We start from the raw sequence: 27,969 nt of genomic DNA on the forward strand, positions 1-27,969 counted from the left end.
CCCTCCTCCGGCGCCAGTTTGCATCCGCAGCATCACCTCTCCCCCCCCCCCACCCAGGGCTTAGGATCCCGCTCGGGCCGCGCAGCCCCCGCCGAAGCGCTGCTGGGACCCCCCCCCCCGTCGCCGGGCTCACCTGACGGGCTCGGGCGCAGCTCCGCGGCTCGCCTGGCGCAGCTCGGCGTCGAGGGATGGCGGGAGGGGCGGGGGGGGCTTTCCTCCCGGGCGGGGGCGGAGCGTCAGGAGGAGGGGGCGTGGCCAGGAGGCGCAAGGCAGCCGGGGGGGAGGGGGAGGCGCAGCAGCGCCGCCCGACCAGAAAGAGACCCGCCCGCCCCCTCGGAGAGGCTGGCTGCTGCAGCTCTGGATTCCGGGCAAGGGAAAGCGCACCTCGGAGGCAGCTTGCGCCACCAGCCCGGCGGGCGCCGGATCCGGCCCCAAGGCAGCGCAGGGGGCTTCTCGGGCAGCCTAAGCCGCGCCCACGGGGGGGGGGACCGAAGATCCCCAGTGGAAGCCCCTCCGTCTGCGCGGGACCCGAGCGCAGCAGCAGCGCTCTCCCTGCGCGGCATCCGAGGGGGCAGCCGGATCAGCCGTCCTGCCCCACCGCCAGCCCAGGGCAGCCCCGGGGGGCCCCCACCCCACGCCCGCCCCTCCTCCTCCTCGGCCCCCCAAGCAGGGCTCTGCCCCGAGCCGCTTCCCCGCCGAAGCCCTTTCCGCCGCCAGGGGGCGCGCTGCCTTGAGCGGCCCGTCACCTTCGTGGGAAAAACAGGGTCCCGAGCAATAAACATGTGCGCTGATTGGACCGGGCAGGTTGAGGGACGCGGCGTCTGGCGAATCAGCCGCTCCCAACGAAGCCGAGCGAAAGTCAATGTTGGGGTGGGATTAGAGCGCTTGAAGCGACGGAGGCAACCAATGGGAGGGAGGGAAGAAGGGAGGCAGCCGGGCCAATCAGATTCTGGGGCTCGGACTGACAGCCAGAGTCACCAATCGGAAAAGGGTTGCGTGGGAAAAGCTGGTCGACGTGAATGAGCCGGAGCGAGCCTGCTGGCTGCGCGCGCAGCCGGGGCTGAAGTTGCAAGTGGCGGGTGGCTTGCAATTTGGAGTAATGATTTATAATAATTTATATATATATATATTTAATAAGATATTTATTAAAGTTTTCAATATATTACAAAAAGAAAAACAAACAAAGTAGAATCAAAAGGGAATACAAAGAATAAAAATAATTAACAGAGTAAAAAGAAAAAGAAAAAAGCAAACCCCTTCCCACCGTGTAAAAAAGAAGGGGAAAAAATCAATAAAAAGAGAACAAAAAAGTGACAAAAATACAAAAAACCCTAACCTTTTAAAAACATTTAAAAACAAATTCATTGTTTTCAGACCCTTAACTGTCATAGCCTTCTTTCTTAGACTTCCTCCTCCTCCCTTCCTTTGTATCCTAGTTATTAATTATCCCAGCAAATCCTTTCCATTCCATGTTTCATAAAATTCTGTCATTACATCACCCTAGACTATTTTGATCTTATCTTTCTATAATAGAATAAACCTTAAAATTTAAAACTTAAGTCTTAACCTTACCAGCTTCTTATAATCATAATATTCTTTCATAATTCTTTAAGCATCTTTGCTAAAGCCAGGTAATTTCTTCCAACATTTTTTCTATCATTCATCAACTTTATAAAACATTCTAGTAATAAGAAAAAAGAAAGAAAGGTACAAACAGATCCAATTTTTTTCCAACGTCCCTTCCTCCTGGTTCCGGGTTTTGTCAGTCCTTATTCTCATCAGACTAGCCCATTAACCTGGTAGCCTTATGTCCGAGGCCCTCAAGCCACTTCCATGGCCATTCCGCGGCTCTTCTTCATATTTGTAGCTGCAGTTTCCCTTATCTCCTGCTCGTGGTAGCTCCAACTTGACAATGTTTTTAACCCTTCTCGACAGATCAGACCCTTTTCCGTAATCGTCACTGCATTCCATGTAGAATTTAAAAGCATGTTTCAAGGGCCCTCCAAAATTGAGAGCCCCCGTAGTCCCAAACATTTCGCAGCCCATTACCATATTTAAAAAGTCCAGACATCCCAACATAGGGGGGTCAATCCAGCCCCCCATTTCCAAACCACACCAAGCTTTTCCTTTCCAGATCTGGCTTTTTCCAAATTCAATTGTCCAATCCAAAGGATCATACACCTGTTGGGTCTCCTGTTCTGTCAAAACACACTCCTGGTTTAAATCTTGAGTGGGCTCCACATGTTTTCCCACTGTCTGGTCAAAATGTTCCACTGCCTGTTGAAGATTTCTAGTCGAAGTCACCATCCAGTTCACCTTTTCATGTAATTCTTCCAGTAGAGCATTTGTTTTGTAAAAAGCACACAACAAGGCTTCTGAATGCATTGTCGTACAAGGTCACGTACTTGTTCCCACGGTTATTCTGTAACAGCTGTCGGTTCCCTGGAGTTAGTTACAATTTCACAAGCTTCCCCTAGGGGGAAGACTTATGTTTATTCTTGCTACAGAATATCCTTTTTTGAGATACTTTGTCCATATGTATCCCTTTAAAATGCGAAAGGGAGCAGTGGAATCGCAAAATTTCTCTTCTTTTAACTATCTGTCAAAAAGCAGTTGTCTTTGGTCAATGAACTTCCAGGTCAGTCCTGACACCCTGTTCCAGGGTCAGGACGGAGGAAAATTACTTCCCTTTAAAATCACTTCAAACAGTCCGGGGGAAAAAAGGTTCACAATTTAAAATGCTGAAATCCAGTCTTTTAAAGACGATTTTCTAAGCTCTAGTTTAAATTGCCTTTGCTTTGTTCTGTTTACAAAAGAACGGAAGGGTGACTTCCTGTTTAGCCCTTTCCGTTCCGTACCAAATTCAAGTTAATTTTTTTAAAGTCCGATTCTGTCCTACTCACAAATCTTTGTTTGATATCCAATTGTTCAAACTCTAGGTACTCACAGGTGCTTATTTTAGAGTCCAAATTGTCCAAGGAAAAAGGCAGCGCTCTCCGGCAACAGCTATGCGGCTTCGCTCCACGGAAATAGTGATTGACTCACAGCACCGCGCCGCTTCCCCCTCCTCACTTCGGAGCCCGTTAGTGGGTTCCTTGGCGGATTGGGGGGCCCTAGAGGTGCCCGCTGAGTCCCACGGTCACAGGCTTCATCCGCCTGTGATTTTAAAGGGGTCCCCGCTTCGCAGTAGCGGAGAAGACCCTGTTTACCGCGGAGCCAGTCCCTCCAGTTCAGAGGGAGTCCGCCATTGCTGGTGGCGCCACCCCGGAAGTTGATTTATAATAATTTATAAGACCCTGAACCTCCCTCTGTCAAAGAGAAGCTTCCTATTTCTTTCCTGTTTAGGGAAGCTTTTAATGTTTAATAGGTTATTGTATTTTAATACTCTGTTGGAAGATGCCCAGAGTGGCTGGGGAAACCCAGCCAGATGGGCGGGGTATAAATAAATTATTATTATTATTATTATTATTATTATTATTATTATTATTATTATTATTAATTTTGTTATCCAAAACAAATCATGAAGCCCTTTGGAGCAAGAGGGGAGCAAGGAGAGCAGCTGGCAAAAATGGAGCTGCCAAACAGGGCAGCTGTGGGGGGGGGGAATGGGGAAGATTTCCCCCTTTTCTTTTACTCTGACTGAGGAATGAATCTTGAGGGGTGGCAGGTCCCTTGAGTAGGGCTGAACCAAGGCAACCCCCAATTTGTATAACAGGATGATCTAGAATGGGGGGGGGGGGCTTTACTTGCAGCAGAACAGGAAGTTGGTAACTTCCAAGGTTGGGCCTCAAAATCTTCTCCTCCTTTGGCGATCCCTCGTAGCCAAGTAAGATTGTCTTCCATAAACACGGTTTTAAAAGCGAGTCCGTAAGTGACTGTGGAGGCCAGTTCTGGATCCACACATCTTTCCACAGTGGGGACATTGGTTCCCGGGCAGGAGTTGATCACACTGTGGATTTGCCTTCCTCTTAGCACATTTCTCCCTTGCGTCCTGAGTTCAAGTGTCTTCAAAGCCCATGGCACCTTTGGAAAAGGCTGTTCTCCAACTGGAGCGCTCACAGGCCAGTGTTTCCCATTTGTCGATGTTTATACTACATTTCTTTAGATTTGCCTTGAGACAGCCTTTAAACCTCTCTTGTTGACCACCAGCATTACGCTTTCCATTTTTAAGTTCGGAATACAGTAGTTGCTTTGGAAGATGATCATTAGTCATCCGCACAACATGACCAGTCCAATGAAGTTGATGTTGAAGAATCATTGCTTCAACACTGGTGATCTTTGCTTCTTCCAGTATACTAATATTACTTCGCCTGTCTTCCCAAGTGTTGTGTTCCCAAGTGATTTCGGAGACACCGTTGATGGAATCTTTTGAGGAGTTGGAGATGGCGTTTATAATTGGTCCATGTTTCACAAGCATATGGTTGGCAGTACAATAGTTTTGTAAACAAACATTTTGGTTTCCCTGCGAATGTCCTAGTCCTCAAACACTCTGCACTTCAATTGGGAGAAAGCCGCACTCGCAGAGCTCAGGCGATACTGGATTTCTGCATCAATGTTGACCCTTGTGGAAAGATAACTGTCTAGGTAGGAGAAGCGACATTTTCCAATGTTACACCATTGAGTTGGATTTGTGGCACTGCACAGGGGTTATTTTGTACTTGTTGGTGCAGCACTTTGGTTTTGGGGGTGTTGAGCAATAGACCTAAGCTTTTCATAAGCTTCTGCGAAGATATTTAGGATGGTTTGGAGGTCTTCCTCTGAGCGTGCGCACACTATGTTGTCACCAGCATACTGAAGCTCTATGATGGAAGTTACGGTAACCTTACTCTTTGCTTTCAGCCTGCTCAGATTGAAGAGCTCTCCATCTGTTCGATGTATGATTTCTACCCTGGTGGGGAGTTTCCCTTCGACAAAGTGTAGGATCACGGCCAAGAAAATAATGAATAGAGTTGGGGCAAGAACACAACCCTGTTTAACACCTGATCCCACTGTGAATGGTTCACTTTGAGAGCCACTGTTATCTGCAATTGTTGCTGTCATATTATCATAGAGGAGCCGAATGATGTTCACACATTTATCTGGGCAGCCAATTTTCAGAAGGACAGTCCACAGGGCATTACAATTTACAGTGTCGAAAGCCTTAGTCAGGTCAATAAATGCCATAGACAGGGGTTGGTTTTGCTCTCTGCATTTTTCTTGAAGCCGTTGAGCGGTGAAAATCATGTCCACTGTCCCCCTAGAAGGCCGGAAGCCATTTTGGGATTCAGGAAGGGTCACCTTGGATATTGTTACGAGAATTTTGTCGGCCGCAGCTAATAGAGAGATGTCTTGATAGTTTCCACAATCAGTTCTGTCACCTTAATTTTGGCATCTCTAAAGTCTGCTAGGATTTCTTCTCTTTCCCAGATTTTTTTCGATGAGTTTGTGAAGTTGTTGTGTAAGTTCAATTCCGCCCACTTTGAAGATTTCGGCAGGTATCCCATCAGGTCCACTGGCTTTGTTGTCTTTCATTTGGTTAATAGCTGTACACAACTCTCCCAGATTTGGACATATTGCAAGCTCATCTCTAATTTGTTTTTGTGGGATTTGTGAGAGGACCTCAGCAGCTATGGGGGAGTTGCAGTTAAGGAGATGTTGGTAGTGGCCTTTCCAGCACAGTGCAATAGCTTCTTTACCTTTTAGAAGTGTGGTACCGTGTGCTGAGTGTAGGGGGCATATGCCATGATTTATTGGCCCATAGATGGTCTTTGTGGCTGGTTAGGAGCACATCATGTTGATCTTTAGCACGGACAATAACATAGTCTAAGAGGTGCCAGCGGTTTGACCGAGGATGCCTCCATGAAGTTTTAAATTTATTTTCTGTCGAAAGAGTGTGTTAGTAATAACAAGGTTGTGTGCTGCACATATCGTCAAAAGTAAGATTCTGTTCTGGTTGCTGTTGCTAACTCCTTCTTTCCCAATAGTCCCAGGCCACAGATTGAAATCTCGCTCAACTCTTGCATTAAAATCACCCAGGATAATTTTATCTTCATTAGGCGTCTCTAATAGGACAGTATCCAGCTGAGAGTAAACTTTTTCTTTAATGTCTTCATCATCATTCAGTGTTGGTGTATAAGTGCTTATAATAGTGCTTATAATAGTAGCCTGTTGGTTTTTGGTGAGCTTTATTCGAAGGGTTGAGAGTCGCTCATTAATGCTGGTAGGGACTTCTGACAGGAGCTTCACAAGGTCGTTTTTTATAGCGAAGCCTATCCCATGTATTCAATGTTCTTGTTCAGATAGACCTTTCCAGAAGAATGTGTAGCCTCCTTTTTCTTCCTTCACTTGTCCCTCGCCTGCTCTTCAAAAGTCTTGAAGCGCTGCAATATCGATGTTAAAACGTCGTAGCTCTCTTGCAATGATGGCAGTTCTGCGTTCAGGACGTTCGCTGTCTGTGTTATCTGACAAAGTCTGTTTATTCCATGTTCCAAAGTTCAATTGTCTTTTACGACAGCTAGGTGGTGACCCCACTGGGCGCGGTAATCCAGTCAGGAGAAAAGGGAGGCAGACTATGCTTAGGGCACCTTTTCTAGCCCCTCCCCCTTTTCGGGGTGAGCAGAGTGGATCCTAAAAAGGGCTGCTCTGTCATGGATACAGCTGCTGAGCTGCTCAACTGCCTCTTTCCTAGAGTCAGAACGACTGAATCTGTATCCACCGCCCATGTGCCAGTTCATAACTAGGGGCTTCCAGATTTCACGATCCTGCCCCCATTACCATTTGCTGATCGCCAGGGGACATTTGGAGTTTGGGATGGGTTTTTGGAAGATGCCTGTGTGTGAATTTGTTTTATGCGTGTAGATCAGTGCACACTGACCAACGCACAGTCTTCGCAGTAGGGCTCTGTTCCGTTGGCATGAAGTAGTCTCTACAAACTGGTAGATTCCTATCTGCTGCCGCCTTCATCCGCCTTCACAGCCATTGTAACATATCGCTTGTTATCATCCGCCTGTTCTGCCGTTGAGGACTTCTTGGATCATTCTTTGTCTGGCTCCTTCCCTTTGACCTTACGGAGTATGAGACGGCTTCGCTCACAAGGGTCATAGGAACATGCAACCCACTCACCACAAGGTGATGATCCCGCGAGTGGGGCCTCAAAATACAGTCCTGTTGGCAGAGCACTTCCTCTGGCTGGAGGTGAATTTCTCCCCTTTATACAAGGTGAGTCTTTTAAAAGAGGTCCTGTGGAACATGTGAACTCTGTATCCACGGGGCCTCTTTTAAAGGACTCACCCTGTGCATCATTTGTGGTAAGCCCAGGAGTAGGCTGAGCTTCTAAAGAAAGCCAAGCCAAGTGGCACTTCCAATTCACATATGGGATGGAGACCCAGGCCTTTTAGCTACCACATTTCATAGCGCTGGGAGCTTCCGGGACACCCCCCCCCCGACTGGACTGGGCAGGTCTCTCATGGCCCACCTTGTTCCTTCATAGACCCCAAGCGATGCCTCGCTGGTCCACTTCAGGGATGTCATCAGCACACTTGTGTAAAATAGTAATAGTAATAATAATAATAATAATAATAATAATAATAATAATAATAATAATAATTTATTATTTATACCCCACCCATCTGGCTGGGTTTCCCCAGCCACTCTGGGAGGCTTCCAAAAGAATATTAAAATACTGCAATACATCAAACATTAAAAGCTTCCCTAAAGAGGGCTGCCTTCAGAAAGGGAGGGGGTCCCTTGTTTTTGCCTAAATGGAGACTTCACAAAGACACATTCATGAAACCTTAAAAGGGGGGGGGGTCCTACAGGCAATAAACATCTGACCAGGCTGTGTGTTGTTGATTCAAGGACTTAACTCTCTCTTCGACATTTGCCTGCTGCAGCCCTCGCTAAACTTTGTACAGCCAGTGGCCCCCCAGCCCTGCACAGCCAGAGGTTTCTCCATCCTCCTGCAGCAGCAGAGCTCCAGAGGAGGACTGTGATGGGCAAGGCCTGCGGAGAGTCCCAAGGGCCAGACCAAGGGAAGCAGGAAGCCCACCTGTCGCAGGTAAAGGAATCCCCTCCAGACCACAGAGGTTCCCACCTGCGTTGCCACAGGCCTGGCCTGAGAGGGAGCAGCTGGTCTGGTATCCAGAAGGAAGCAGGGAGGCCGCCATGTTGCCTGGATAGAGCCAAATCCTTTATGAAATCTGGATGGCAGGGAATGAGGTGCAGGCTGCAGAGGCTGAATGGTAGCTGTGTCTTCTTCTTCTTCTTCTTCTTCTTCTTCTTCTTCTTCTTCTTCTTCGGCAACCACTCATAGCTGAGTAAGATTGTCTTCCATAAGCACGGTTTTAACAGTGAGTCCTTAAGTGACTGTGGAGGCCAGTTCTGGATCCACACATCCTTCCACAGTGGGGACATAGGTTTCCAGGTGGGAGCTGATCCCGGTGTGGATTTGCCAAGCGTGCCTTCCTCTTAGCACATTTCTCCCTTGTGTCCTGAGTTCGAGTGACTCCTTCTTTAGTCATGAGAGGAGACCCACAAGGAAGAGACGGAGGGGAAAGAGAGGGGGGAGCTGCTGAGCAGGAGACCCAGGATGCTCACTTGAACTACCTGCCTGTTGTGGGGAGGCAGAGATGGATTAGGGGGGCATCTTTGGCTAGCCAACTTTTTATAAAAGCAGACTCCTGGTTTTTTATTTCTGTTGCTCACCAATACATTTGAACTAGATGACCGTCGGTGTCCCTTTCCAACCTTACAAGTCTGTGACCTGTTCCATATCTGCTATTGGGTCCCCGGAGCACAGATTCACACAAAGTGGCAAAACGTCCTTGCAGGTTATTAACAAGGTTTTCTTTGAAATGCATCTGCAGAACAAAGGTACAGAGCGATACGCTCGCAACCTGCACACCCCAGTAAGGGTGCGCCCACTTTTTATGCCCCTTAGAATGCATAGACACGTGTTCACATGTAAAACCCGTGATTTACACTAATAGCAATAAGATGGGGCTTTGTTTCTTGTGTTACCCTCCTCCTTTTCAGCCTCCCCCCCCCCCGTCTGGGGTTGCAATAACAGCCATTCAACCTTGCTCTTATCTCTACCCGCCTCAGCCAGACATTCCAGAGAGAGAGAGGCCCATTTTCACTGTAACATCTGAGAGAGGAGAAAAAGCCTTGCTCTTCTGGCTGGTTGTGAAAACCTCCGGGCTTGAAAGGGAGGGGTTTCGGGGAGAACATCTGAGAGAGGAGAAAATGCCTAGAGGAGTTTTTGGGATCCTATAGAGAACAATATTGTAACGGCCCTTCACTCTGATTCTAACTTCTAGTGGGGAAGCTTTTCCCTCATGGGCAGCCAGCCTAGGCTGAGGGTTCGAGACCCCGCTCCGCCCTGCAGCTCCCGGGCTGCCAGTCCCGATCTCTTGGCCTCACCTGCCTCCCAGGAGGAGGAGAACCAGGCAGACCACCTGGAGCAGATAAAGGGGGAATGGAAAGGAAATAAATCGAGGGGACCCCCTCTGGACGCCCCCCCCCCGCCTGGTCCCCCTGCCTTCAGTCCCCGCAGTGGGGCAGGGCAGCAGCCCCTCCTCGCTCAGGCTGGGGGTCACCAGCATCCTTCAAGGGGAGGGAGCGCCGGCGCGCAGTGCGATCCTGAGGGTCGGCGCCGGAGAGAGAAGGGCGAGAGGCGGGCAGGGCCCTTCCAGATCTGGGGGGCCGCGGGGGGGGGCTCTTGCTCGCCCTGGGTCCGCCTCCTCCAGGCACGGGGGCGCGCAGGGGCCGCAGAGGCTTGTGGGCCTTGTAGTCCGGGGCTGCCGCGGCGCGGGACGGGCGGCTCTTGCCCTGCGCAGCGGCGGCGGGGATCCCGGGCGCCGAGTCCGTCGGGGCTGCGCGCGTCCGCTGGGGGGCGTCGGGGCTCCGGGTCTCTCTCTCGCGCGCGCGCGTCCCCGCCCCTTCCTGCGGCGCTTTCGCTTTCGCTTCCCGGGATGGCGGCGGCGGCGGCGGCGGTGGAGGTGCGCGGGGTCCCCGGCGCCGTGGCGGACGAGCTGCTGGTGCTCTACTTCGAGAACCGGCGTCGCTCGGGCGGGGGCGCCGTGCGGAGCTGCCGTCGGAGGGGCGCCCGCGCCACGCTCACCTTCGAGAGGGAAGAGGGTGCGTCGCCCGCCGGGCAGGGGGGGGGCAGGCGGGGCACCAAAGGGCACCCAAACAAGGGCTGGGCTCTTTTGCAGCTTCCCCGCCCCTCCCCCTTGACAGGGGAAAGCAGGAGCCCCCCGGCACATCAAGGGGGGTCCGAGTGTGCCCCCCGCGCCCCGTGGGGTGGCCTGGCAGAGGGGGGCGGGGCTGCCTGCTTTTGCCCAAGTGCGCCCCGCAAATGGAAAGGGGTTGCAGGAATTTATGTATAGGTTCGGGGGGGGGGGTTGCCCCTCCAGCAGATATCCTGCACATGCAGCCCACTACCAAAATCAGCACAATCCCTTTTGTGACTTTTGTGATTTGTCCCCACAAAACACTTCATCACAGTTTCTTCCTATCTATTCAAAGGGCCTTTGCTACACGATACCAAATGTAAGAATTCACTGATAGATGTATTTGTGTACTGGCTCACTGGGAAAACTTCAGAAATCCCTATAGACATGTGAGCTCAGCTCCTCAGCCTGAGGGATAATCCCTGGCCTCCTGATACCTGAGGGCCAGACAGGTAGCCATTCCAGAAAGAGCAAACCCAGATGGAGACAAAAGGGTGGGATGAACTTGGCTGGGAAACAGGGAAATGTAAAGATCTCTTTTGTGACACTTGATGGGTGTTTGGTGGAGGGCAAGGGGAACCATGGGGCAGGGTCCAGGATGCTCAGATTACGGCCCCCAGACCTCCCCTTTCCTGATGTAATCGTGATGTAGTTGGAGGGGGGTGTAACATGGGGATTGGCAGCTAATAAAGATGGGGGGTTCTTTTGTTTGGGGCTTCCATCTTGTTCCACCTGGTGGCAGGTGGGAGTCCTGTCATGACCGTCTTCAATCAAGACCAAGCCTCCTGGCTGCTGTTTTGCTCTGGTATTCCTGGCTGGTGTCCTCGTTTTTTGTCCAAGGGAGCCCTCAGATTTCTCCATCAACAAAGGGAACCTTGGGGGGTGCAGAGGCTTGGCTGGCTGGCAGGGGACTCCTGCCATCCTTTGCGGTTCCTCTCCTTGGAGACTGCTGCTCCCATTTTGTAGACCATGATTGTCTCCCACAGCCATGCCAGAGAAATTATTTTGGTCTGCGAACATGGAAGAAAATTTGTATTGCACAAAAGAGGCAGGGGAGCACTTGTTGTCATCCTTACTGGGGGAGAAAGGCGACTCTCATCATCATCATCATCCATTTATTATTTATACCCCGCCTGTCTGGCTGGGCTTCCCCAGCTACTCTGGCTGGCTCCCAACAGAACACTAAACATTAAAAGGCTTCCCTAAAGAGGGCTGCCTTCAGATGTCTTCTAAAAGTCAGATAGTTGTTTATTTCCAGTATATCTGAAGGAGCATCTCCACCCCCATCATTCTGCCTGAAAACTGAGGTCCAGCACCAAGCGCCTTCTGGCGGTTCCCTCGCTGCAAGAAGCCAAGTTACAGGGAACCAGGCAGAGGGCCTTCTCGGTAGTGGTGTCTGCCCTATGGAACTCCCTCCCACCAGATGTCACAGAGAACAACAACCGCCAGGCTTTTAGAAGACATCTGAAGGCAGCCCTCTTTAGGGAAGCTTTTAATGTTTGATGTATCACGGTATTTTTATATTTTGTTGTAAGCCGCCCAGAGTAGTTGGGGAAGCCCAGCCAGATGGGCGGGGTGTAAATATTATTATTATTATTATTATTATTCCTTGACATCTGATGGGAGGGCATTCCACAGGGCGGGCACCACCACCGAGAAGGCCCTCTGCCTGGTTCCCTGTAACCTCACTTCTCGCAGGGAGGGAACCACCAGAAGGCCCTTGGAGGAGGACCTCTCAGCGGCCATGGGGAGGGGAGGGGGAAGCAGGGCAGCTCCCCTTCCGGACGGGGAGCTGGAAGTGGGCCTTTACACCCCAGAAGAGCCCTGCAGTTGGATGGGGCCCATCTCGTCCAGCCTGGTGTTCCCACCGTGGCCCTGCGGATGCCTCCATGGGAAGCAGGGCTGGGGGGGTCTGGCCCTTGGCATGTGATCTGGGAGATAATCCGATAGTCCAGGGGTGCTTTGCTGCGCTGGTGTTGCCGTAGCCCAGAGTGAGCGGGGAACCTGTGGTGCCCTCCAGGTGCCAATGCAACTCCCACCCACCCTGACCGTTGGCCGTGCTGCCTAGGGTGAAGGGGGTCCCGTGGCCCCTGGGGGCAGCAGGTTCGCCTTGCCTGCTGCTGCCGCTCCAGCCTCTGGGCCCCCCAGGGATGGAGCTCCTGGGCTGCTGGCTTGGCGCTTTCTCTTCTGCAAGCTGACCTTCTGGCCTCCTGCTCTCTCCATCCAGATGCCCAGCGGGTCCTCTCCAGAACAGACCACCAGCTGCAGGACGCCCACCTGACGGTGCACCCGGCCGCCCCTCGGGATTATGGGAAGGTGGTCCTGCAAGGCCTGAACCCCCAGACCAGCCGGGACCTGGTGGAGCTTTACGTGGAGAGGATGTTGAACTGCGAGAGTGGCGACTGCTCCGTCTTCTGCAGCCCCAGAGGGGATCAGGCCCTGGTGCAGCTGCCCAGTCCGCTCAGCAACGCAGGTACGGGGGGCTTGCGTGTCTCCTGCTTCCCTCCTGTCTTCCTCGCGCGGGGGGGGGGGGGGCTCTTCTTCCTTCCTCTGGGCTTCTTCCTCTTCACTCGGTCTCCTTTCTCTCCCTCTCGTCCTGACAGAGTTCCTGGCCTTGGCGGAGCATGTGGAGAGTCGGCCGCTGGACGGGGCCCGCCTGGCGCTGGACTGGGTGGAGCAGACGGACAGCGTGTTGGTGCAGTGGGGGGAGGGCCCCCGCCCCAGCCCCCGCCCCCTCAGCCAGGACCTGCTGGAGCTGTACTTTGAGAGCAAGCGCAGCGGTGGGGGGCCAGTGCGGGCCATCAGGCTGCTTGCGGGGGCCACGGTGGCTGTCGTCTCCTTCCAGAACCCGGCAGGTAAGGGCTGAGTCTGGAACTCTCCACAGATTCACTTCCTCCAGGAAGGCCAGGGGGGGTTGCAGGCATCCTCTGCCAACCTGAGTGGGTGGGGGGGCAGTGTTAAAAATTCAGGCAGTCAGACCTGATGGGACTCAATAATAATAATAATCATAATCATAATTTATCTGGGTGGCTTCCAACAAAGATTAAAAATAAATCAAAATGTCACACATTAAAAACTTTCCTGAACAGGGCTGCCTTCAAATGTCAGATAGTTGTTTATTCCCTTGATATCTGATGGGAGGGCGTTTCACAGGGAGGGAGCCACCACCAAGAAGGCCCTCTGCCTGGTTCCCTGTAACTTGGCTTCTCGCAGCAAGGGAACCACCAGAAGGCCCTTGGCGCTGGACCTCAGTGTCCAGGCAGAACAATGGGGGTGGAGACGCTCCTTCGGGTATACTGGGCCGAGGCTGTTTAGGGCTTTCAAGGTCAGCACCAACACTTTGAATTGTGCTCGGAAACGTCCTGGGAGCCAATGCAGATCTTTCAGGACCAGTGTTATATGGTCTCTGCAGCCACTCCCAAGTCACCAGTCTAGCTGCCGCATTCTGGATTAGTTGTAGTTTCCAGGTCACCTTCAAAGGTAGCCCCATGCAGAGCGCACTGCAGTAGTCCGAGCCAAGTCAGCCTAGTCCTTCTGGTATCCCTCCTGCGCTGGCTTCCTGCAGGAGACGGCTGGCCTTGACCGCAAGAGGTGGGGGCTTTTGAGGGAGAGCAGTGGGGGCAGCTGCCCCCCAGGCTTCACGCACGGCAGGGGGGTTCATCAACATTGCTACCGCTTGGTCTGGTGTTTGCAATGACCAGATCCCTTTCTTTCTGTTCTTTTTTCATATATATAATTGTTATTAAATTTTCAGATTTACATTTCAAAATGTTCATTTAAACAGCCTTAAATCAGTGACTTCCCTTCTCTTTCCGTGGTTCATTTTACATACCACACATCCCGACATATTTTACATGAACTAAACCATTCAGTAATCCATTGTTACATCCATCAAAACTTATTTACACAATTGAATTTATCTTAATGCTACCAGCCTTTTTAAATGAACACAATTTTCACCCATGTACTCAGTAAACATTTTCCAGTCTTCTTTAGGCGTACATTTTTCTGGTTCTCTTATTCTACAGGTGAAACTCGGAAAATTAGAATATTGTGGAAAAGTTCATTTATTTCAGTAATTCAACTTAAAAGGTGAAACTAATATATGAGATAGACTCATGACATGCAAAGCGAGATATGCCAAGCCTTTAATTTGTTATAATTGTGATGATTATTTCGTACAGCTGATGAAAACCCCAAATTAACAATCTCAGAAAATTAGAATATTAAATGAAATCAGCAAAACAAGGATTGCAAATAGAGCAATAATGGACCTCTGAGAAGTAGAAGCATGCATATGTACTCAGTACTTGGTTTGGGCCCCTTTTGCATCAATTACTGCCTCAGTGCGGTGTGGCATGGATGATATCAGCCTGTGGCACTCCAGAGGTGTTATGAAAGACCAGGATGCTTCAATAGCAGCCTTCAGCTCTTCTGCATTGCTCAGTTTCATGTCTCTCATCTTTCTCTTGCCATTGCCCCATAGATTCTCTATGGGGTTCAGGTCAGGCGAGTTTGCTGGCCGATCAAGCACAGTAATCCCATGGGCATTGAACCAGGTTTTGGTACTTTTGGCAGTGTGGGCAGGTGCCAAGTCCTGCTGGAAAATGAAGTCAGCATCCCCATAAAGCTCGTCTGCGGAAGGAAGCATGAAGTGCTCCAAAATCTCCTGGTAGACGGTTGCTTTGACCCTGGACTTAATGAAGCACAGTGGACCAACACCACCTGATGCCATGGCTCCCCAAATCTCTTTTCTGATGAGAGCAGCTTTTGCATCTCATTTGGAAACCAAGGACCCAGAGTCTGGAGGAAGAATGGGGAGGCACACAATTCCAGACGCTGGAAGTCCAGTGTGAAGTTTCCACAGTCTGTGTTGATTTGGGGAGCCATGGCATCAGCTGGTGTTGGTCCACTGTGCTTCATTAAGTCCAGGCTCAACGCAGCCATCTACCAGGAGATTTTGGAGCACTTCATGCTTCCTTCCGCAGACGAGCTTTATGGGGATGCTGGAAATGGAAATGACTGGCAGAATCCGAGACCAGGGAGAGGAGTCGGTGAAGAAAGATTGGAAGAAATTTAAAATTTATTTGCAGAAATATTGTAAAATTTTTGAATGTTGAGGACATTGAAATGAATCGCAGGGGCTTTAGCAACAAAGTAAAATGTAAGATTGGATTAATAACAGATAAATTAATAGGATATGAATTTGCTGAATTAATTTCTAAAAGGGATACAAGAACGGGAGACGTGAGGAAGTCGGGAAAATAAGTTAATTGAAGATGAGAAATTAAGAAAGAGGGAATTTTTGTTTTTTGTTATTATATGTGTTTTTATCTCTTTTCTCTTTTTCTTTTGATGTGTTCAATGTTTGTATTTTTGTATTGTATTGTTTTCTGTGATTTTGTATTTTCTTTGTCTTGGTATATTTTCTTGAATGCTTTTCTATTGTGAAAACTTAATAAAATATTTATTTAAAAAAAAGAGCTTTATGGGGATGCTGACTTCATTTTCCAGCAGGACTTGGCACCTGCCCACACTGCCAAAAGTACCAAAACCTGGTTCAATGCCCATGGGATTACTGTGCTTGCTTCTACTTCTCAGAGGTCCAGTATTGCTCTATTTGCAGTCCTCATTTTGCTGATTTCATTTAATATTCTAATTTTCTGAGATTGTTAATTTTGAGTTTTCATCAACTGTACGCCATAAACATCACAGTTATAACAAATAAAGGCTTGATATATCTCGCTTTGCATATCATGAGTCTATCTCATATTAGTTTTACCTTTTAAGTTGAATTACTGAAATAAATGAACTTTTCCACAATATTCTAATTTTTTGAGTTTCACCTGTATATGTTAAGTGCATATTCTGTGCATATTCTGTCACCTTAAGTTGCCGTTCTTCTTTGGCTGAGACCTCTCTCGTTTTCCATTTTTGGGCTAACAGAATATGGGCTGCAGTAGTAGTGTACCTAAAAAGTCTTTTCTGATAACTGGGAATTTCCCTCTGAATTATCCCCAACAAAAAGGATACTGTTTTCTTCCAATTCATTATATATCGTTTCCCAAAACCGTTTTACAAGTCCACCGCATATGACAAAACATATCCTCAACCTCTTTGCATCTCCAGATCCCTTTCTTTCCAACCTCCACGGCCCCCTGCCCGGTGCTTGAGAATCCTGCATTTCAGGGGGTGGAGCTGGCTGACCCTCGGACCCCTTCCCCCCTACCGTTGGGTGATTCTGTGGCTCCGTCTTTGGAGTGTGCCCGCAGTCGCGGTGATGGCACTTCACCTGCCTGTCTCCTCTCCCTCTTCCCTTGCAGTGGTGGAGAATGTGCTGCAGAAGACCCACCGCCTCCAGGACCACAGCTTGGCTGTCTCCCCCCACTATGACTTCCTGGAGCCCCCAGAGCAAGAAGGGGCTGAGGTGGACGGAGCCTCTCCGGGGGACTCGGGGACCCCCTTTGCCCTCCTGCCCCTCCCGGAAGCCTTCCCCCGGCAGCTGCTGCAAGTGGACCTGGTCCTTCGGGAGCTGACCGCCCCTGACCCGGAATGCGCGATCGCCCTGGACGAAGCCGGCCTGCGCGTCTCGGGGGGCGACCCGCTGTGCCAAAAGTGGCTGCTGGAGCACATCCAGGGGGTCCTGCAGAACGTGACCCCCGAGCGCCTGCCCTTCTCCGCCTGGGTCCTGGACTTCCTTCGGCAGGAGGATGTGCGGCGTTGCCTGGCGGAGCGGCTGGCCGAGCGGGGGCTGGGCGCCTGCTTCCTCCCCGCTGCGGACGAGGTGCTGGTGGCGGCCCTGAGGCCCGAGACGGCCCGGCTGGCCACTGAGCTGCTGGGCTCCTCCCTGGGCCACTTTGCCCTGCCCTTGTCGGAGAGGCACCTGCCGGCCCTGGCCTCCCCCCGCTGGGCGCAGCTGCAGGAGACGCTCCCCTGCTGCCTGGTGCGCCTGGGGGAGGGCGGGGAGCGGCTGGAGGGCCTGACCCTGGCCGGGATGGAGGCCGAGAACCGGGCGCGGCTGGCGGCCTGCCTGCAGGAGAGCATGCCCGACGAGGCCCTGGTGGCCATGGAGCCGGGCGCCCTGCGCTACCTGCAGAGCTATTACCAGGAGGTGCTGGCGGGCATGGGCAGCGTCACCCTCCTGCCCCTGGAAGGAGACGACGTCACAGGCTTGCGGGTAAGAGAGGGGCTGCGGGGTCCTGCTTCTCCGTTTGGATTGTATTGGCTTGCCGTTGTTTTATTGATTATAGTTTAGAAATTATTTATTGTAACTGTTGAGTGGATTTCTGTTTAACTTTTATATGTTATTACTGCATTTTTCGCTCTATAAGACGCACTTTTCCCATCCTCAAAAGTAAGGGGAAATGTGTGTGTGTCTTATGGAGCGAATGCAGGCAGGAGGCTCTGCTCAGCACTCCCTTTAAAGAATATTTTTCCCTTGCATTCCCCCTCTAAAAACTAGGTACGCCTTATGGTCAGGTGCATCTTATGGAGTGAAAAATACAGTATATGTTTTATATGTTGTTATTATTATTATTTAATATTATTGTAATGATTGTTATGATACTTTTTTGATGTAGTTTGCCTATTTTAAAGTTTCACTATCGCATTTTTGTATTGCATTAGATTGTTATAAGATGTACATTTTTTGTTTCTTCAGCTTGTAAACCGCCTTGAGTATTGTAAGACAGAAAGATGGTATACAAAATGAAAAATGATGAAAAATGATTATGATGATGTCCCCAGCAGGGTGGACCCCCAGAGCCATAGAACTGGAGAGTGGGGAGGGACCCCCAAGAGGGGAATGCAGCTGCCACGTCATGCTGCCTCCGTGGCCCTCTCCTCTTTTTTCAACCCCCACCCCCTCCCACTGCCCCAGGGTGTCTGTTGTGGGGCCTGGGCACCTTCCTCCCAGCGCCCCTCCCTTCTCTGGGCCCCCCAGCCAGGTCAGGGTTGGTCCCCTCCTCCTCCATCTGGCTTTCTGCAGTCCACTCTGCCCCAGATCATTGGGGCTGGAGGGCTCTGTGGCCTGGGGGGAGGGTGCAGCCTGGGTGAGACAGGTTTGTGCCGGGCCGGCTGCCTTTGGGGTGCTTCTGAGCCCCCGAAGGTTGGGTGCAGGAGGCCACGATCCCCTCCCCCCTGGTGCCTGGACAGAGAGATGGGTGCCTTCAGCCTGGCATAGCCCCACAGAGCTGCTGTGGGGATAAAATGGGGAGGGGGAGAACACCAAGCGCCTTCTCAGGGGAGCCCCTGGCAGGAAAGGCGATGTGTCTTCTGCTTCCCAGAGAGAGGATGTCGTCTGGCACTCAGGAGCTCTTTCCAATTACTGTATTTTTCGCCCTATAGGACGCACTTTCCCCCCTGCAAAAATGAAGGCGAAATGTGTGTGTGTCCTATGGGGTGAATGCAGGCTTTCACTAAAGCACACCTACCCCTCTCACTCTCCAGGCTTCAGGAAGCTATCCGCAAGCCTTCGGAGTGGATGGATCCCTCTGGCTGTCTTGGCTTCTTTGCTCTTTGGGGCTGGGAAAAAAATAATAATTTCCCCCCTTTATTCCCCCCCCCGCCGCCGCCCTGTCTGGGGCACACCCATTCCGAGCTGCCCTCACAAGATCTGGCAGGGCTTCTGAGCATCCCTAGTTTTCCAGAGCCAATGTGTTGAGCGGCCAGCAAGACAGAGAGCTTTAAAGCTCTTTTTTGCAACTCTTGCATGGCTTTTGTTTTTCCCCAAGGATGCAATTTGAGTACAGTCGCACCTTGGTTCTTGAATGCCAAAAACTCAGAAGTAAGTGTTCCAGTTTTCGAACGTTTTTCGGAAGCCAAACGTCTGTCGCAGCTTCCGCTTGAGTGCAGGAACTCCTGCAGCCAATTGGAAGTTGCGCCTTGATTTTCAAACGGTTTCGGGAGTCAAACGGACTTCCGGAATGGATTAAGTTCGAGAACCAAGGTTCCACTTTTGTCTTTTTCCATATGCGCGCCCCTCCCGGAGCGTGGCCCCTGTGCAAGATGTGACTGAACTGGCTGGCGATCGCCACGCTTCTTGTTCCGTGACGCTGTTGTGATTCTAGCAATCGGCTCTGAGCTGGACCTTTGGGGAATGCAAACGTCTCTGTTGCCTCTGCTCTCCTCCTGCTGTGCAGCTGAGTGGGGAAGCCGGAGCCTGCCAGGCGGCAGCTGAGCTCCTGCAGAGTCTGCTCAGCGCCATCCACACCCAGACGGTGAGGCTGGAGCTGCCGGGCATCAGCCGCTTCCTGCTGGAGAAACGGGGCCAGGAGACGCTGCAGGAACTGGAGAGGCGCTTTCGTTGCACCATCGGCCTGGAGAGGGTCCGCTGGAGCCCCCCAGAGACGCAGGTGGGTTCAGGTGCACTTTTTCGGGAGAGGGAGGGTGCCCTGGAAAAGGGGAGCTCAGGAGGAAAGCGGGAAGGAGACACCCCCCATGAATGTGAAGGCCAAGCGGCTTAGTGGTGGGGCCTTTTCTGCAGTGGCCCCCCTTTGATGGGACTCCCTGGGGAAGCTCACCTGCTGCCTCCACTAGGCGCCAGACAAAACTCTCCCTCTTTTCCCAGGCCTTTGGTTGTTAAGCAGTCTGTGGCCTTCTAGGTGCACCTGGGGGGGGGGCAGAATTTTTTTTTGTATTATTACATTCTGCACTTTATGTTCTTATGTCTTAAACCGCCTTGTGAATTTTGGATGTAAGGTGGTGTGTAAATTTAACAAACAACAACAACAATTTTCCCTGGGGGTGAAACCATATTCCAGCTGAAGGGGGGTTTCCAGCCCCTCTCCCTTTTCCCTTTATACTTTCATGGCTGGGGTATAAATAAAATAATAATAATAATAATAATAATAATAATAATAATAATAATAATAATATGCTATGTGCCTTTTATTTTCTGGTACGGCGCATAGAATCATAGACTTGTACAGTTGGAAGGGTATCCAGCCCTCCCCCCCCCTGAAACCAGACTGGACCCGTCTTGACTCTGCGAATGCCTCTGACTTTCTTTCCCCCAATTTCTCCCCAGCACGAACTGGAGACGTCTCAGGAGCCGCTGGCGGTGAGCTGCCCACGAGATGCCCCCCATGGGCAGGAGCGGCTGGGAGCCCCAGTGGGCGCAGCTGGTGAGCCGAGTGACGCCAACCTGGGTAAGATCCTGCCCCCTTCTCCTGCCTGCCGGGGGACGGAGAGGAGAGAGGCGCTGTGGGGCTGGCATGATGGAGGGGGGGGGTTGAGCTTCCTGCCCTTTCTTGCCCCTGGGAGGGGCTCTGGAGATGTCCCTCCCCCACCCCCAAAGTAAGGCTTGCTTTAAATCACTTTTTTTTACAGAAAGACTCATTCTTGCTAGTATGATCTTAATCTTTACAACCAGGTGAAGGTTTCATTTTTGGAATAATAAATTTTCAGAGTAGTTTTTGCAGTTATATCAAAAATTTCTGATTTGGTTATACTATTAGAAATACAAAGACAGATAATTATGAAATTGTTGTGAGGTTTAATAAGTTAACTGTTTATATTTGGACAATTTTTCTTCTGGACTTTATTGGAAGGAGAAAAATAACGATTTCCTTAATAAAAATGTAAACAATTTATTTAACTAAAGCAATAACATACTAGCATATGTATCCATGTTTGTTAACTGATGTGGTTAAACAATTTTTTAAACAGAAAACTGAGACTGAGTTTTAGCAGACATGAAAAACTTAAAACAAACCCATATTTCCTGATGAACAGCCTTTGGACTGTAATGTAACTTAAATAGAAAACTAGCTTTAGAAAGATTTTTCTTCTGAAAGCATTTTGTTTTAAAAATCCAATTTAAATTTAAAGAATCTGATTTAAATTTTTAAAAATCCGATTATTATTCTTATTTTAAATCATTGATTTTTATCCACCCTGCCAGAGCCCCAGAGGAATAAATCATAAAATCACTATTCAGATTCCTGCATTGCAGGGGGTTGGGCTGGCCCTGAAGACCCCTTCCAGCTCTACTTCCAACTCGTATTTACAGGACTGCCTCTCCTGGTCTGCCCCACAGAGGACCTTAAGGTCTATGAATAACCATAGTTTAGACGTCCCGGGCCCTAAGGAAGTCAGACTATCCTCCGCCAGGGCCAGGGCCTTTTCAGTGATGGCTCCGACCTGGTGGAATGCTCTGTCCCAGGAGACCAGGGACCTTCAGGATTTAACTTCTTCCACAGGGCCTGTAAGACAGAGCTATTCCGCCTGGCTTTTAATTTGAACTTAGCCTGATCTTTTATTCCCCTTCCTTCCCTCCCCCTCCCCTTTTTATGAACATTACCCGCTCTGAGACCCCACAGCTAATTCTCCCCTGGTCTCCTCGCTGGCCCAAGTAGGACCAATTCAGCCAGCTAGCCCTGGGGATTATCTGATTGATTTTTGATTTCTATTGTTATTCATGTTTTTATACTGTATTTTATGCTGCTTCTATAATTAAGTGTTTTAAATTTGTTGTTAGCTGCCCTGAGCCCGGCTTGGGAAGCCCTCTAACTGGGGGGGGCGGGCGTGGGGGTGTGTGCTTGCGGGGCTGCCAGGGCAGCGAGCCCCCCTCCCTGCCCCTGTTCTGCCCCCTGATGGCCTCCTTTCCCTCTGCAGAAGAGATCAAGGGTCTGCTGGCTGCCCTCCAGCCTCCCCGGGGGGCTTCCCCAGCCGCCGGACGGGGGTCCTGGTCCTTGGAGAACGTCAAGGTGGAGGAGGAAGAGCAGGAGGACCTGTACACTGACCCCGAGCGGCCCTCGCAGGGGGCAGAGACGGCCCCTGCAGCTGCCAGGGCGGAGGGCACTGATGCCACGGTGGAGGAGGAGGAGGGGGCGCTGGAGGAAGGACCCCTGTCCCTGCGGAGCAGCGTGGCCGAGGAGGAAGAGGAGGCTCAGCTGCTGCTGGCCATCCAGCAGTCGATGGACAGCGCCCGGCGCGAGGAGGAGGAGCTGCGCCGCGCCATGGAGCTCTCCCTCACCAGCTGGGCACAGGAGCAGGCGCCTGGCGCCGACGCCACCCTCCTCTCGGCTCTCAGCATCTCCCTGGAGGATGCCAGGCAGGCGGCCGACTCAGCCCAGGTGGCCGTCTTCCTGGGGGCGGAGGAGGACGCAGCCCCCCTGGCGCGGGAGCTGCAGGCCGCCCTGCGTGCCCAGCTGCGGGAGGAGAGGGTGCCCCACGTCGCCCTGCGCTCCCTGGCGCCGCCCTGCCTGGCCTACCTGGCGCACCTGGAGCGCAAGCACGCCGTGCGCATCTCGCTGGACGGGGAGGTGGCCGTGGTGCGAGGCTTCGCTGACTACCCCGTGGCCGCCACGCGGGACCTGGCGCTGCTGCTCACCCGGCTGCTGCGCACGGAGGCCGTGGGGGACCCTGGCGACGCCTGCTGGGTGCACTGGGACCTCCAGGGGTCTTCCGCCCCATACTCCGCGCAGGCCAGCGCCCTTCTGGAGCAGGCGTGGGGTCGGGGGCTCAAGCGCCTGGACGTCTTCTTTGACGGCCGCCCCTTCGCCATCGACTTCGAGCGCATGGAAGAGTACGATCTGGGCAGTGCCCGCACTGTGCCCATTGGCCGCCTCCCAGGTAGGCTCTGCCACCCCCTTCGGGGGTGGTCTTCCCCTCCAGGGCTGCATGGGCTCCCTCTTGGCCCAAGAGCGGCCGTGGCGTGGGGGGAGGGTCCCTCTGAGCCCACGCCCTCCTCCTGACGGGCAGTGCCCCCCTCTGCAGGTCCTTCTGTCCCTGTGGGGCTGGATGACGGGGAGGCGAGGCTGGTGCAGCTTGTGGAGGGAACAGAGGAGTTCCGGGAGACGGTGCGCCATTTCTACGACACCCTGGAGGACATGCACAACAAGATCCGCATTGTCAAGGTATTGGGGCGGGCACTGGTCTGGGGCAGCCGGGGGCACCATGCTGCGGAGCAAGGGGAGCCAGCGTGGTGCCCGTGCTGGAATTAGACTGGCAAGAAGCTTGACCCGACAAATAACCTCTGCTTTGAAACCTCCAAGGAAGGAGAGTCCACCATCTCTCGTTCTGTTCCTCTGCTGAACAGCTTTTACTGTGAGAAAGTGTTTCTGTCTGTTTAGTGGGAGTCTCATTTCTTGTCAATTTAAGCCATGGGTTCGAGTCTTACCGTCCAGAGCAGGAGAAGATAAGCACGTTCCCTCTTCCCTGTGACAGCCCCTGAGACATTTGAAGGTGGCTCTCCTACCTCCTCAAAGTCTCCTCTTTCCCAGGATAAACATCCCCAGCTCCTTCAACCGTTCCTCATCAGGCCTAGTTTCCAGATACTTGATCATCTTGGTTGCCCTCCTCTGCACACCTTCCAGCTTGTCAACGTCCTCCTTAAAATTCGGTACCCAGAATTGGATACAGTGGGGGGAGGGGGCTGACATGGTTGTTTGACGGACCTTTCAATCTTTTTTGGGTGTTCATGATGCCTTAACTAGCAAGCAGACTGGGCAGCAGTGAGTTGGTGCAGGGTCACAAATTGTCAGAGACCCGACTGAGGATTACAGCTCTGATGCGGAACGGTGGGAACCTCCCCCTCTTCCTGCTCCTGCTCAGGATCCTGACGCTGCCCAGGAACAGTGGAGCAGCATAGATTTAGAGAACTGGTTTGCAGAGGGGCATAGCTCGGAAAACAACAGCTGGGCAGAACTGAGTGGGGAACAGCTAGGAGAAGCAGAAGAGGAAGAGAGAGAACTGATTCCCCTTCGCTAGGAAGTGTCCAGCCTCTCTCTCCCAGGAGTGCTGATAAGGTTGCTACGCAGAAGGCTCAGTGGTTGCGAGATCAGGTTGCAAGAAGGGGGAAGTGATGGAGATAATTTGGGGGGGGGGGTAGGAGTAGGAGGGAAGCTTAATTGGGAGCACCTTCACTATGAGAATGGCTGCGTTTCTCCAAAGCCTGGCACAGATAGTGAACTTCGTGGCTGAGGTCTGGCCCAGGTCCTCATCTGGCACTCTAACCACTGCACCACCGCTGCCTTCATGGTCCCTCCTTTTCCCTCCGTGCCCGGCAGGTGGAGAAGCTGCTGCACCCTCTTCTCTACCAGCAGTACCAGCTGAAGAAGGTGGCCCTGCTGAACGTTTGCAGGCGCCGGGATGTGGAGCGCCTCCTCTTCCACGGCACCACGGAGGAGTCCAGCCGCGAGATCTGCCTGCACGGCTTCAACCGCAGCTTCTGCGGAAAGAACGGTGAGCCAGGGGTGGGAAGGGGCTGGATTTGGGGAGGCTGGAGCACCCAGGAGGGCTACCACAAGGGCCCCAGATCTAGCAGCTTCCAGAGTTTGGGCCCCAACATTGGGCAAAAAAAATCTGAGAGTTGTGGGCGAGGGGCAAAAGATTGCAGGGGGTTGGACTAGATGACCCTCATGGTCCCTTCCAACTCTACAACTCTACAATTCTATGATTCTCTGCTCTCCTTTGGACCTCCCTGGGCACTTGCTCCTGCCTGGAAATGGACACCTTGCCTAGAGTGTCGGACTGGGACCTGGGAGAGCAGAGTTCGAATCCCCACTCAGCCGTGAAGCTCCCTGGGTGACCTTGGGCCAGTCACCATCTCTTAGCCCAGGGGTCAGGAAACTTTTTTGGGAGGGGGCCAGTTCACCATCCCCCAGACCTTTGTTGGGATACTGCCTGGAAGATGGGGGCATCAGGCCGGCCCCCAGCTGGCTCCAGCCACTGGCCGGCAGCTGGTCTCCCTTGGAACAGCATCAATCAGCGACATGAGCCTCAGATACATTTAGAGACCCGTTCATGCTCTGAAAGCAGAGTGCGTAAATCTTCTCACAGCAGAAGAGGCGGACAGAGAGATGTGCAAGCATAATGTACAACATTTTATTCAGCATAGTTCAGGAACAGAGGAAAACATGTCTGCTTCCCTTCATCTCCAGCAAAACAGCAGCAGTGCAAAAGCTATATACAAATGGAAGTTCCCGGAAAGCGCTGTGCTGGAAATGTAAACGGGCACGTGACATACAATAGTCACGCCTGTCCCTTTTAAGGTGGAATGGAACTACCGTATTCTTTGCTCTATAGGACGCACCCGACCATAGGACGCACCTTGTTTTAGAAGGTGAGAACAAGAAACCCCCCCTCTCTGCTCAGCGCCCCTCCCGCTTGGCTGAAGGGGTGCTGCGCAGCTCTCCCTCTCTGCTGAAGCCAAGAGAGTCTTGCTCTCCCGGCTTCAGCAAAAGGAACCCGAAGCCTTCGGAGAGCAGCGGGAATTCGCGCTGTGCTCCGGAGGCTTCACGTTGCTTTCGCTGAAGCCAAGGAGCCTGCATTCGCTCCATAGGATGCACACACATTTCCCCTTCATTTTTTGGAGGGGAAAAGTGCGTCCTGTAGAGTGAAAAATACGGTATATCCTAATGACCTTGTGGTGGGCTAGACCGCGCGCGTGTGGGGCGGAGGAAGCTTCTCTCTCTCCCCCAGCCCCTCCCCTCCCCCTGCCTCCCTATGCTGCTGCCGTCGGCGCTGTGCTCTCCCAACCGCGGCGCCTGTGCCTGCCCATACGAGGGCTGCTTTCGGGCCGCTTATCTCCCCACCGCCAGTCTCTGCCGCTGGCAAGGGCAAGCACAGGAGCTGCGGTTGGGAGAGGCACTGCACTGCGCTAACTACAGCTCCTGTGCCTGCCCTTGCGAGCAGCAGAGGCTGGTGGCGGCAGCGGCGGGACGAGTGGCCCGAAAGTGCTGGCTGGCTCCAGAGAGGTGCTGCCCAAAATGGTGCTCAGGCAGCTCAGCGCAGCCTCCTTCCTCCACTACGCAGGGCGGGGAGAAGCCAGGAGGAGGGAGGAGGCACTGCGGTGTGTGTGTGGGGGGGGGAATAGGGCCAGAAAAAAATGGCACTGCAAACAAACAGAATCGCCAATCCACAGAATGTCCGCCGGCCAGATCCTGAGGGCAATTGGGCCGGATGTGGTCCGTGGTCCGTAGTTTGCCGACCCCTGTCTTAGCCTAACCGAGGAGGATGAGGTGGGGAGAAGAAGAAGAAGAACCATTCAAACCCCCTTGAGATCCTTGGTAGAAAAAACATGGTCTATAAATGTAAGAAATAAACTAAGTACCGTATTTTTCGCTCCATAAGACACACTTTTTCCCTCCTAAAAAATAAGGGGAAATGTGTGTGCGTCTTATGGAGCGAATGCAGACTGCGCAGCTATCGCTGAAGCCAGCACAGCAAGAGGGAGAGCAGCGCAGCTTGCTCTGACTTTTCCGGGAGGTGGGAGAAGGGACAGAGGGCAGCCCGTCAGTCCCTTCTCCCACCTCCCGGAAAAGCCAGCAAGAGCCACTCTATCTCTAAAGAGCCGCGTCGAGTGAGCGTGTCTGCGGCTCTTGCTGGCTTTTCTTGCTTTCCTCCTCTAAAAACTGGGTGCATCTTATAGAGCGAAAAATATGGTAAATAATAAACAGAGGGAAGGTTTAGCTTTTAAAGTTTGGCATTGCAAGAGGGTTTGACAGATTCACGGAGGAGGGGCTCGCAATGGCTGCTGGCCAGATGGATATGCTGGGAACCGCAGGAGGGAAAAGTTCCTCTTGGGCACGGATCCTGCTGGAAGGTTCCCTATAAGGGGCATGTGAGAACACTACTGTCCTGGTGACTTTTAGACTGATCCAACAGGTTTTTGGACTGACCCATCAGGCGAGGGTTCTTCACCAGCCATGCTTTGGAAAACAGCAAGGCTTGTCCCTCCTTGGAGAATTGTTCTGAGCAGAGCCCCCAGCTGGACACATGGGGAACTGCAGGTCCTTGCCTGCTGCTCTATAATTCCCCAAGCCTCGCAGGGGTTAGGCAGGTTGGCAGGAGGTGCTTTGGGGCTGGGGGAGACCTCAGGAAGAGCCAAGGGGTCCTACACTGCCTGCGTCCCATTTCCTGACCCCAGCCCCCTCTCCCTTCCTCTTTGTCCCTCCAGCCACACGCTACGGCCACGGGGTCTACTTTGCTGTCAAGGCCGTCGTCTCCGTGCAGGAGATGTACTCCCCCTCCAGCAGCGACGGCAACAAGTACATCTTTGTCACGCGGACGCTGACCGGGGACTATGCGCTGGGCAACCCGAGCATGCGGGCACCGCCTCTGCGGGAAGGGGACGCCGTTCCGCGGCGCTACGACAGCACCGTGGACAACCTCAGCAACCCAGGCGTCTTTGTCATCTTCAACGACACTCAGGCGTATCCTCAGCACCTCATCACCTGCCGCTGGTCCAAGCAGCCCTGAGGGGGGCAAGGGGGGGGCTGCTGTTCCCCTCTCCCCCAGGGCTGCCAGGCAAAACTGAGCAGGGGGTGGGCAAGGATGCCCGTGGCCAGACTGTCTGATTTGGGCCTTCTCGAGGGGGCAGAGCCAGCGAGACTCCACTGGGCACCAGCCTTGGTTCAGACTGGATCTGCTACAGACCCTGCTTTCAACATATTACCTCTTTTTGTGGGGGGGGGAGGGGGGCTGCTGATTCTGCTGCTGCTGCCTACTTGGGGCATCACTTTGGGGGTGGTTTGAAGGATGGAGAAGCCATGCATTAAAAGGCACACAAGGAAAAGTCAGAGCAGGGCCTGTCTTGCTTGGGGGGTGTTTTATTTGGGGGGTGCCCCCTCTGCCCCCTTCCTTTGCTCCTTGGCTTGGCAAGAGCAGCAGAGACCAGCCTGACTGGGAGAGTCTCAGGCTCTGCAGGTTCTGGGCAGGATCCAAGGGCCGGTTGGGTGGGGCTGGGGGGCAGGGGAGACGGGCTGCCTCTGTGCCTTTGCCCCAGACTGCGCCTGTCCCCCAAGAAGCCCAG

At 52.5% G+C, this 27,969-nt stretch overlaps 2 protein-coding genes across 2 annotated transcripts in view; one reads left to right on the plus strand and one right to left on the minus strand.

Annotated features, from left to right (window-relative positions):
- The window catches only part of GRINA (glutamate ionotropic receptor NMDA type subunit associated protein 1), a 29,862-nt gene extending 29,657 nt beyond the window's left edge, over nucleotides 1-205 (minus strand). The window contains exon 1 of the mRNA XM_082235808.1: nucleotides 134-205. The gene's annotated coding sequence lies outside the window, so the exon portion shown is untranslated. The remainder of the gene's footprint in view (nucleotides 1-133) is intronic.
- Nucleotides 206-9,929: 9,724 nt separating this feature from the next.
- On the plus strand, nucleotides 9,930-27,734 carry PARP10 (poly(ADP-ribose) polymerase family member 10). Its single transcript, XM_082235511.1, has 10 exons — nucleotides 9,930-10,116; nucleotides 12,439-12,684; nucleotides 12,815-13,066; nucleotides 16,535-17,388; nucleotides 19,352-19,564; nucleotides 20,239-20,359; nucleotides 21,828-22,787; nucleotides 22,932-23,071; nucleotides 24,224-24,398; nucleotides 27,115-27,734. Exons 1-10 carry the CDS (start codon nucleotides 9,951-9,953, stop codon nucleotides 27,414-27,416), a joined length of 3,429 nt encoding a protein of 1,142 aa, XP_082091637.1. The 5' UTR covers nucleotides 9,930-9,950; the 3' UTR covers nucleotides 27,417-27,734.
- Nucleotides 27,735-27,969: the final 235 nt, after the last annotated feature.

This window comes from Podarcis vaucheri, assembly GCF_965113315.1.
Source record: "Podarcis vaucheri genome assembly, chromosome: 8".
In the NCBI taxonomy this organism is placed as follows: Eukaryota; Metazoa; Chordata; class Lepidosauria; order Squamata; family Lacertidae; genus Podarcis; species Podarcis vaucheri.

What these genes read in the sequence shown, in the direction of transcription:
- PARP10 (XM_082235511.1), top strand. Translation starts at nt 9,951, where the DNA reads ATGGCGGCGGCGGCGGCGGCGGTGGAGGTGCGCGGGGTCCCCGGCGCC. An exon ending in GCCGAGTGACGCCAACCTGG is followed by an intron (nt 20,360 to 21,827) that starts GTAAGATCCTGC and finishes TTCCCTCTGCAG; the next exon opens with AAGAGATCAAGGGTCTGCTG. An exon ending in ACAAGATCCGCATTGTCAAG is followed by an intron (nt 23,072 to 24,223) that starts GTATTGGGGCGG and finishes CGTGCCCGGCAG; the next exon opens with GTGGAGAAGCTGCTGCACCC.